This window comes from Chaetodon auriga, chromosome 2 (genome assembly GCF_051107435.1).
Source record: "Chaetodon auriga isolate fChaAug3 chromosome 2, fChaAug3.hap1, whole genome shotgun sequence".
Taxonomy (NCBI): Eukaryota; Metazoa; Chordata; class Actinopteri; order Chaetodontiformes; family Chaetodontidae; genus Chaetodon; species Chaetodon auriga.
The window spans coordinates 5,133,480-5,145,273 of NC_135075.1; the positions used below are offsets into that span (position 1 = coordinate 5,133,480).

The 11,794-nt window shown below is 42.7% G+C and overlaps 1 protein-coding gene across 1 annotated transcript; it reads left to right on the forward strand.

Moving 5' to 3' along the window:
* The first annotated feature begins 2,106 nt into the window (after positions 1 to 2,106).
* On the forward strand, positions 2,107 to 8,406 carry LOC143333047 (uncharacterized). Its single transcript, XM_076750982.1, has 3 exons — positions 2,107 to 2,271; positions 3,578 to 4,735; positions 5,848 to 8,406. Exons 2-3 carry the CDS (start codon positions 3,645 to 3,647, stop codon positions 6,014 to 6,016), a joined length of 1,260 nt encoding a protein of 419 aa, XP_076607097.1. The 5' UTR covers positions 2,107 to 2,271; positions 3,578 to 3,644; the 3' UTR covers positions 6,017 to 8,406.
* Positions 8,407 to 11,794: the final 3,388 nt, after the last annotated feature.

Here is an 11,794-nt window from a genome sequence, read left to right on the forward strand (position 1 = left end):
TCATGGTTCATGAGCTGTTAGCCAAAACATAAAACACATACAACTATGTTTGTGTGTGTGTGTGTGTGTGTGTGTGTGTGTGTGTGTGTGTGTGTAGAGAGAGAGAGAGAGAGAAGTAAAGAATTTGATGAGACTAATGATATTCATCTCATCTCCATGCATTCAGTGTGCAGCTAGAGCCTTATGATTAGCTTATCTTAGCATAAATGCTGGAAGCAGGGGTCTCACCTAAATTCAACTATAATTATACCAACACCTCTACAGCCAAGTTATTGACAAGCTGTATCTTGTTTGTTTAGTTCTTATCAGTCCCTCATATCGTCTAATGCTAAGCAAGACAGAGCAAGCCTTTTTTCCAACATGTTGAATGTCACATGCCTGTAAGGCAGAAAATCTTGTTTTCAGCGTGACCAACATATTTATCCCTCACTTTCAACGGGTTTACCGGATCTGAAGCCATAAGACTTTATCAGTCCATAGGTAATTCCATAGGAGTAATATTGTGTGGCGTTTATCAATATGCATATAATCCAATATACACAATCATGTAATGTGTCATGACTAATTATAATAAGACATGTATAACAGATTTAAGTAATACGTTTTCATAATCCCTTCTTTGAGTGTTAAAGACTGCTTGGTTTAGATGTGTTTTTTTATGTTTAGTTTAAACTTTTTAATATGGAAACACTAGAATAATATTACTGCAATGGATTCACTTCTTTCCCACGTTGTATTACAGAATAGATAAGAGTTATTGCAGTCTGCTATTGATGTAATGATTTATTGAGTCCACTTTTTTTTTTACGGCTCTGACAACCAGCAGAGGGCGCGTTTGTACAACAGACCAGCAGCACATCATAATCAAGTCGACACAGTTGAAGATATTTCATAAAGCACTTTGGTATTTAATAAAGATCATCGTGGCACTGCTCCTGTGAACAATAAAGGGTCTCCAAAAAACAAGACCCGTGAGGCTCTGTTTGCTCGTGGCAGATAGACTAATGTCCCCAAATGAATGTGTTAATGACTTATCACGACCGCTGTTTCAACTTCAAACTTAAGATTTTCAGCCTGAATTTGTCATTGAACGTCTGATGGCAGCAGGAAGTCTTTTCCTCTGGGGGACGTCTGCTCCCAGCTGTTTGTCTGTAAGTGCATTATGTAAATAGTGTGGTTGAGATAAAAGGACCTAAAATTCATTGTATCCATCAATCAATCAATCCAATGACATTTTCTTCTTGTGATGTGGTAAGTACGTACAGAGAGAGGAATGTTACGCTCAAAAAAATCTCAATACATGTAAGTGTATGATGAAGGATCTTGACAGTGCAATGAGCAATACACTTTACACTCAGGTCGCTATTATAGAAAATGAAAAAACAAACATAAAAGACAACTATAGGCTCTCAGCAGGGGGTGTGTCGTGCATCAATCAAACTTTTTCTACATGAATCCTATTTTGACTTTTGAAACTCTGTTCTTCATCACTGGGGACACCCTTAAACATATCTTTAAACAAGACATGGAGGTCAGATGAGACATCTTTGCCCTTTTAATAATATTTACATTTAATGGAGGCAAACCATTCAGCCCCAAAATAGGAACCATTAAGTCCGAACATTTCTCAGCATAATAGTTTAATAGCAAACATCAGGAGACAAGGAGCTAATACCATTTACCTGATATAACTGAATTTGAACAAGGCCCCCACAGACCGCCGTACAAGTTCAAGAGTAACGTCTTCAGCAGCAGGATGTTGTCAGATTTCCTCCCCTTTCTTCTCAGAACAGCTGCAGGCTGTCAGGATGCAGGACAGAGAGGCCTGAAGCTGCTCTGGTGGAAAAGGCTGATCTTATTTACATTTAGCACGCTGTTACATTAACTGCTGTTTCCTTTATTTTGTCCACCCCCCTGTGTACACCATCACAAAGCAACACTGTATCCTGCTCAGTCGTGGTATGGCTAACCCTCCATCAACACATGGCAGTCAGAATTTATCGAGCGGCAGCCAATGAGAGCGCTCCTTTTAGGGCGAGCCTCCGTCGCACTCAGCCAATCGGATACGCGGAACAGGACCCGTGCCTCCGAGTTGTGCAGCGATGCAGTCACGTGACGCTGGGAAAAGGAATGCCAACATGGACCCGTGGCAAGGACGGGATGTGAGTGTGCTACGACAATAACACGACGGAGGAAAAAGGAAAACACGAATACAGAAAAACGATCGACGGCGCTGCTCTTCTCCGCCGAGCCTCCCCCGAACAACACACGGTAGGTCGAGCCAAACGTCCGGGATCCTCCTGCCCGGATCATCCGGAGACACGGAGGAGTATAAATAGAACATTTTTTGACCCAGCCGAACTTGAGACTCGTGGATTCCAATGCAGGCGCTGTTGTATTCAGGCAGATTGCCATGTTGTCGACCGCTGCTGCTGCGGAGACACAGTCAGAGCGCTGTTTTCTCCGCTTTGACAGGCCGATCTTTGGCTTCGGCTTACTTTTGCTCGCCATACGGTTCTGGGCGCGTCGGTGCGGGCCGTGTTTACCCAGCGCCCTGTTCGTACACTGTGTGAAGTGCGAGGCCCTGCTGCAACATGTGCCTCACCGTCTGACAGCAGCAACAAACAGCCTTTACATCAGCGAACGGCGGCTTCTCTCTCTATAAACTTTTAATTGACTTGAAATTTACATAACCAAAGAGTTTCCGACTGTATTTTTAAGGCTTTTTTCATATATTTTTGCCAAAACCTGCATATGTATGATACATATGTAAATTGATGTTATGTAAGAACAACTGGATTAAAGCGTACCAGAGCAGTGCTAGAAGACTTGAAAGATTATTGTGGCGCACAGATGAAGTTGGACCTTATTTTAAATTTAATATAGAAAGCTTAGGGGGACTATTCCCTAAATTTGACAACAATGGTGGGATATCTGATGTCAAAATGAAGTGGTCGGCTGTAATTCTTGGTAGTGCTGGTTCAAGGCTGCCCCCAGCCTCACAGGGCCACGAAAGCCCCTGGTTGATTATGTGTCAGTTAGTTTTAATAATCTGAATATTTGTGAATTCTTGTGTGCACTACTGAAGTACATTAACAACTATAGGCGGGTAATCCATCATTTCCAGTACTGTTTTTCAGTCTTCTAGAAGGCCTTCTGTGAAAGATAACGTTGTGTTTGATTAAATAACAATAAACTAACACATTAAATATCAATATTAAGTTAGCTGATCATAGGCTTGATGGTTGGATCCCCAGCTCTTCCTGTCCACACATCAAAGTGTCCATTGAACCCAGACATCTACCAAATGTTTAATCAGTATTGCTATTTAGTGACTTTCATTAGATCTGCATCATGATGGGATGGACATACTGTGTTATTACTTAATTTTTTTATCTCAACGTGATTAAAATTGGGTCTTTAACAATTTAGTAAACCATTGCCTGTAGAATAAATGCATATTGCAAAGGTATCCTGTAGCGTCAAAGTTAAAAATCCAGGCCCTGAGGTAAATGAATAGCTCTCCATCCATTTTTACTTTGTGCTGGGTAATAGAATCTCACTGTTGCCTTTGCAGGTTTTTGTGATCCCACTTCTGGATAGTGTTTCCTCAACATCCTGTCTTCAGCGTTTGGCCTGGATCAATGGTGTCTCTCAGCAGCAGAACGCTGAGCTTGGAGAATGACCTGTTCAGGGACAGCAGCAGCAGCCTCTTCTCCCTTGGCCTGGGAGGTGGAGTCCACAGCGAGGGGGGTAGTTTGGCCTCCTGCGACAGCCCCGAGGCCGCGGAGCTGGGGGCTGCGCACAGCTCCAGCCTCGGAGAGGACGAAGACGAGGAGGAGGAGGAAGATGAATATGAAGGTGCACGTCTGCATATTTTTCTTGGAGCAGAGGGAGGAGAGGAACCTGCGAGTCAGGAGCCCAAGCTGCCAGAATTCCCTTACCACCCGTCTTCCCCGTTCTCCCCCACTCTGGAGGACATAGAGGAGTTCTTGAGGGAAAAGATGGAACTTGTCAAAGAGGGGCTACTGACCCCAAAAGAGGAGGCCTCCCCTCTACCATGCAGTGACTCTGCTGCACCCCCGCCTGCCTCCTCAGAGTCTTGCAGTGAGCCAGGGACTAGTGCCTCCCATTGCACCTCAAGCCCAAACACCCCTAAGAATGAGCAAGATAGACCCAGCCCAGATGACCCTTCCCCTTCTGCCCAAGCTAACCCCTCACCATCCACCTTAACTCCACCCATGGTCCTGGGCAGTCCACTGGTTCTCCAGCTTCAGCCCCTACATCTGGCCCAGCCTCAGACCCCAACAGGCTCTCCTCCTGGGGCCCAAAGTGGTATTTGGCTCACTCATCTGGTCATGGGACTCCAGAATGGAACAGGACAAAATCTCACCCTGCTGGCCCCCCAGGTGCCCTCTACCCCCACCACCTTGTTATCACTAAAAAGTGGAGATAGTAAGTCAGCTGACCAGAAGTACGTGAAGATCGCCCCTCTGCCCATCACCATGAGGACTCTAGAGATCACGGGCGTCACTGGGGTTGGGGGCCAGGGCAGTGGTCTGTTGAAGGCCGTGGCCCCCCGGGTGACCAGAGTGCCGCCAACAGAGAGGGTCCATAAGTGCTCGCACCCAGGCTGTGGCAAGATGTACACCAAAAGCAGCCACCTGAAAGCTCACTTCCGCCGGCACACAGGAGAGAAACCCTACACATGTAGCTGGCCTGAGTGTGGCTGGAGGTACGTGACATGATGTACACCGAAGCAGCTTTAAGATCAAGATTACAACAAACAAGTTTGGGGAGATTTTGCCACTGCTTGATACCAGGGGGTGCACTGATGGGGCGGGTTGGCTCAGATACTAATGAGATGATGAATTAGGATCCAGGAAGTCCAGTTCACATCGCACAGGTTCATAATCCTGTGAGGAAAGATTTTACAACTTGAGTTACACCAGAAGTTGAGCGTCTGATCGCTTCATCACCCACAAAGTAACAGACTAGTCATAAAAGCTAGTTTTCAAAATGGGGCTGCAACGGCTGATAATTTCAGTTATCTTTTTAATTTCTCAGTTGTCTTTTTGATTCTATCAATTGAAAATAGGAAACAGTGCGTCACAATTTTACAAAGCCCACGATGACCTATTCAGGTTCTTTTATGTGAACAGCAGTTCAAAATCCAAAGAAAGTCACTTTACAATTTAAATGAATCAGAAAAAAGCTGAGAAAACTGAAACCAGTCATATCTTTGCCTGATAAATGATTTCATGGATTAGTCAGTTGTTGATTCGTTTTCTGTGAGTCAACTGATTGATTTAATGGAGAAATTAACACAAGAATTTCCCCAATGCTACTACACTAAACTGCAAACATTATCCCATGAGAGAGGCTGAATAAAAACTTCTTCCTATCACTCAACATGTGTCTGAAAGCCCTCCATCATTCACTCATCCACCATGAGAAACACCCATTAGTTTACAGTGTAGTGAGTAGTACGCTGAGAATTCAGGCATGTGTCAGTCATCACGGGTTTACTGTCTGATTTTACACACCCCCCACTCAAGGCATGCATTGCATTGTGGGACTTTTACCTTTTCATTCCACTGTGTAGTGCACAGAAAGTAAATGTCTGAAAGTGAATGTAGCCATCAGTGCAGTAAACGGGGCGTGGTGAAAGTTTGACTGGTAGGGTCTGATGGGGTAAGAAGTGATGATTCTGGGGGTCCACAGAAAGCCTATTGATGTGAGCAGTATTCTCTCTGCAGCTCTAGAACTCCTAGCTATGTTGCTATGCTAATGTGAAAAACTTGTTTCTGTGTTCCTTACTCCACCCGCCTGCTCTTTTGTCGCCAGGTTCTCCCGATCTGACGAACTGTCTCGTCACCGCCGCTCTCACTCCGGCATCAAGCCATACGAGTGCTCGCTGTGCGAGAAGAAGTTTGCCCGCAGTGACCACTTATCCAAACACACGAAGGTCCACCGCAGCTCCAGGCCCAGCAGGATTATCAGAGCCACTGTGTGACACCTTCAGCTGGCCTAAACCCTGCCCTGCACCCACCCACCCTGCCTGGCCTGGCTTTGACCAGGGGGGTCTGGGACTCCCTCAGGACTTTTGGTGCTTGACAAGCAGAACTTTCAGAAGAATCAGGAGAGCCGGCTGCTGTTGTCCACTCGTAGTTTCCTTCCTTTCTCTCCTCCCTGCTGTTTATCTTTCACTGTTCCTTCTGAGCATCTCGTCCAGTACTGAGCATACAGCCACCTCAGGAAAAAGTCAGCTGAAAGTGGATTTCCTGGCCTTCTCATACACACATACACACACACAAAATATGTATGTACACACAATACAAAACACACAACTCTTACAGAGGCCCCTCTTGCACTACTGTTGTGTTGCCAAGCTACCAGGTGCTGTTGAAAGTAGGGTGGTAACCAGTAATAGGAGTGTCTGTAATTCTATATCCTCCTTTCTACTTTTGTCATTGCCCTTCATCCTCAAAGCCAAAGGGTCTACATGCATAAAGCTTCCCAACATTTTTGTACGTTGCTAAAGTGGAAATTTAGCCTGCTTAGCGTCACATTCGTGCCATGTGTTCTAATCACAAGGCTCGAAATGGACATGTTCACGTGGTGTGAAATCATGATTAAAGCAGCAGAAACTCCTGTGGATACTTAGAGTTGCGGTTCACCCTGAGTGAACGGCATGACTCTCGACGTTCGGAGTAAATGCTGAGGCATTGTTTTTGTCGGACTAAACTTGTGGCTTTGCTCACAGCTGAGAAAAACTTCCAATGTTTTTTGCATCCCACCCTGGCCTTTATTGCATTCGTCCAATCATAATCCACCCTGTATTGACCTGAATGCCTTTTCTCAGCCCCAGTATGCCCTAATCTCTATTGATGCCTTTGTCCATATCACAAAACCTCACTTTATCCTACTGTTATCATATGACTGCTCGTATTTAACTGTGATTCTGAACTGGGGGTTGCCAAACCAGAAATCCTTGTTCTGGCCCTATGAGAGCATGAAAACGACATCCTCGGTGCGTGACAGTTTATAAGCTCTTTATTCTCTGAAATTCTCTTGAAATCGTTGTGCAGACGACTCTCGTGGCCTGAAAAACTACTTGGCCTATATGTTATGTTTTGGCTCAATGGTGCAAAAGTGATGTGAAACACTGCTTTTTCTTCTTTACACTAGCAGTTACTGTAAACCATTTCTCTGTTGGTTATGGCAGCAAGAAAAGCTAATAGGTTAAACAGCTGGAAAGGCAGCTAACATCTATTCAATCATCTGTATTAGCATACTCAATATATTATGTACTGAACTTGTACAGCTTGTAGCCTTTATATAGTTTTTTTTATCAAAGGATTTTCAATCAGTGCATTAAGCTATTCAGTCGTGCTTCTGGCGAGGTTTTTGGTCTGTTATGTGAGTTTGATTGTAGCGTGATCAATCTGTGGAATGTCAGACTGATTATGGTCTGGGATTTGGAGTCCCACTCTACCCATTCACAAACCATTAAGCTGGGTCTTCTGGTCTTAAGTGCACTTGTGTTACAGTGAGAAACAGTCGTTGTGCTCTTATGGCAGTTCAATAAAATGTATTGGAAGCATAAAATGCCAAAAAAAAAAAAAAAAAAAAAAAAAAGCGAAACAAAAAAAAAGAGACAAGCATATTTTCTAAGGAAGGATAAGCTGCACTGCGCAGTGCAGTCACTATTGTCATTTATTCTATGATCTTGACACTTTGGTGCTTGTTGACCTATCAGTGCTTCACATGAAGAGACTGTATAACTGACAGCATAACGCTTCACATAACTGGATTGTCTCTGTTAAACCAACAGACACTTACTACTACAAACCGTAGGCTACTGGCAATCTTAACTTAGCTCGACTCGAGCAACATTGGTGCTTTTGGATAAACTCAAAAGTAGAGCACTTCTGCATGTAGCAGTGCACAGTCATTTACACAGCAATCATGCCCATGTCTTTGTCTCTCAGCATCATGGTTACATTAGGTCTCACTCTTTAAAAACAACCATGCTTAGTAATGTAGAAACCCATTCAGAGCAGACAGACAGGCAGACGTGTTTATCTGTCTGAACCAGTGCTGTCTTTGTGTCTGAGCCTCCCCAGGCTGCTTCTACTGACCTACATCCAGACCTGTATTCCCCAATCATCGTCATCCAGTTCTCCCTCTCTTCTCTGTTTCTCTCTCAGTCCTGCCTGTGTATCTGGTTGAACACAGGCTGTATTTTTTTTTAATACCAGAAATGCTATTTTCCTATTTGCAAAAAAATAAAATAATAATAAAAAAAGAAAATACAGAATCCTTTGTTGTTTTTGTTGATGGATGCTTTTTGAAAAGAGCTGTTAGAGGACAGAATGGGAGTTACAGTAATGGCTGGGTTCATGTTTCACTACCATTTCATGTAATAATACAATGATCTTATTGTGTGGAAGGGTATGGTCCTGTTTAGATGTGTGCCTGGAAATGGTCAGCGTTAATTAGTGGTGGATAGAAATGAAGTACATTTACTTAGGTACTGTACTTAAAGCTACGCACATCATTATTTTTACATCGACAGAGGCTGGGTATAATGTGAAAGGGGTTACCAATAAAGACAAAGTGACAAAGGATTCATCACCAAACTGTAGTTTCTAACAAAGCTGCAGGAAGTGGTTTTAGGCAAAAAAAAACAATTTGATAATACTGTAAGTGACACATTTTCAGTATGTGCCATTGCCTTAAAGTGGCCAAAAAAATCTATAAATGCAGCTTTAAGTACAATTCTTACGTACTTGTACTTCATTGAAGTATTTACATTTTCCACCACTTTGTACATCTACTTCAAGTGCGTTGTACTTTTACTCCGCAGCTTTTTTTCTGACATCTTTGTAGATTTAAGTTGCTTTAATGGTTTCATTACAACATCAATGAGGACACATGTAGACTGAACAAAAGTCATACACTTGTGGGCTGGAAAACCCAAACAATGAGGGGAACTGCAAAGATCCTCTTTCACATTACACATAGTCATTTGACTCTTTGTCCAGTAAAAATACAGAACAGTACAGGTTTAAGAAAAAAAACCTATGATGAGTAATAAGCACATTGGTGTACAGAACTTTAAAATATCCAACAGCATGCCTCTTGTTGCAACTCCACCAGTGAGCTACCAAAAAAAAAAAAAAAAATCAAAATGCTGGTGGCAGACAAGGTTACTGGCTTGCTCTCCTCTCACTGTATCTCCAGTCACCTCCTCTATCAATCTACCCAGTGACTGTCTGAATTCCTGGTGCACTGAAAGACAGCAGAGATCACAGCTCAGAGGTGGCATGATAACCACATCAAGGCCACTTCAGTGAGCCTGAATAAAAAGAGGTTGCAGGAAGGTTTCAGTCCTACAATCACTTTCCAATAGTGATGTGGCTGCTGCAGAATGGTGCAATATCTCTTCGTGCAATACTCTAGAAAGCAGAGAGGAAGCTGCGGCTCTGTCTGCACGCATATCAGGGTGGAATTTCTGGCTGCTGGTGCTTTCCAGTTGTGTTTGGCTTGGAGGGAGCACCCGGAGGAAACTGGGACTGGGCTTCAAAGCAAATATCTGTGTTGCCTCCTTTCCTGCTTTACTCTTGCACACTCTGAGATGCTCTTGCTAATCAGAAAAAAAGCTTTGTGATTCGTGTTGTGCTGCTTTGATTGATAAACTGTCACTGAGCAGGGTGCCTGAAAAGGAAGCGGGCTGGAACTGGAGGACTGAGGGAAGAAGGGGATTTCCCTCTAGAAATGAAATGTGCCCACGGGCTTTAATGTAATAAGAGCAGCTGACAACAGTTGTGACCAGAGGTTATTGTACAACAGAGTGCTGTATTGTCTTTAAAAAGGAGCACTACTGCCTTTAAAAAGTTGTAGATTTCCTCCCATCACTAAGGGTCACTACATTTCCCTCCAATAGCTATAGAATAAAACACTGTTACTCTGTCTCAATGTATAGTTTAAGGTTGCTCTTTTGTCAGTTCATAAGAAACATTTTGTGAATTTGTGAAATATGCTCTCCTTCCCTCCTTTATTCCATCTTTCCCTCTTCCGTCCTCTCTCTGGCCAAGTTGGAAACTAAAGTGAATCCATATGGGCATCAGAAAAGCAGGCAGAGAAAAGCTTAAAGCTGCTAAGAAACACTTTTTCCTTAACAATGGATCAAATGATTATGTGTCATTTTGAAGAAACTGCTAGTAGTGATGATCCCACAGAGAATTATCTCCCAACTCTGCAGTTCCTCTCAGCTGTGCAAAGCCTTTTGACGTCTTTCACTACATTGTTAACCTCTCATCCACCTGGTGTCCAGTGGCAGCAGCAGCAGGAGGCTGTATTGCTTGCTTTGCACTAAACGCCAGACAGACAAAGTTGCAAACACTGAAAACAGGGCTAAAATGTGACTATCAGACATGTCACCAGGAAAATAAGGGAGTAAAATGTTGTGTTTACAGCTTCTTTCGCTGCCCTCAAGTGGCAAAAAATCAGTTATTGTTGTTTAAGACAGCAAGTACCTACTTATGTATTAACATCAGTTATATTTAGTTCTAGTCTTGTATGTAAAAGTGTATGAAGGATTAAACAAGACACAACAGCCTTACAACTCAAATCTAAAGCTACGTATTACATAACATGACCGAAAGATGTACTCAGACAGGTTACAGTGCAGTCAGTCATTTCTGTTCGCACCTTACGTTCCCACTGATAAACAAGAACTTTGGATTAGATTAGATTAGATTCAACTTTATTGTCATCATCAGAGTGCAGCACGGAGACAATGAAATACAGTTTAGCATCTAACCAGAAGTGCAAATAGTCACAATATCAAAAATATAAATAGATGCAAGAAGTAGTGCAAGTGGCATTAGGTACAATCATGTCATTTCAAGATGGTAAAGTGCAGACTTCTCACAAATGCACAGTTTATCTATGTAAATATGAGCACATTATAAACCATGATAAGACATTGAAAGGTGGAATCCAAATACTGTACATTTGTCCCTCAAGTGTGGAGTGTGGAGAGTCACTCATCCAGCAAGTCAGTCCAGCACCACTTCTCTATAAGCAATCACCCTCTGGTACTTGAATGCCTCACAAAAAGGGCTGAATAGTCATGATTTTTATTTATTTATTTATTTATTTTGGCTAAATGTCAGAATCCTATCAGTGCTGATTTATCCATAGACATAATACACAGCCCAGGGGCCCAAGGTACTACTACACAAATAATAGTAAGAATTAAAAAAAAAAGAAGTTAAACTAAATAGAATAGAAATATGAAAAGAAACGATTTAAGTTATAATACTGTAATAAAATAGAATAGAAATGCTGTGTGTTTACATGCCTCTGTCTAAACCTATATGAACATGGTGAACAGTTAAGAGACTATATCATCAGTAACCTGAATGGTAACTGTACACTGTAGAAATAGGAGGAACAGCAGTGATGGTTGAAACGGTTGATGGTATAAATTGTCATAGCAGTATGTTATGTCCATGAGCAAGAAAAATAATAAAACATAGAACTGTACAATGTACACAGCAGACACTGTATGAAAGAAAAAAGCTGCAGTTGTGACACTTGTTGCCTGGAGATGGCTCAAGTGTTAAAACTGAATAGCAGAAACTATGATTTACTTTGCCTGTAGGGGGCGCCATTAACGTGAACATCGGCTGGTCTGACCTGCTGCAGCTCTCAGCCGCCTGTTTCTCACATGGTGCAGGTTGGTCTGACAGTAATCGAACAGCTCCCCCTCGTGGACAAT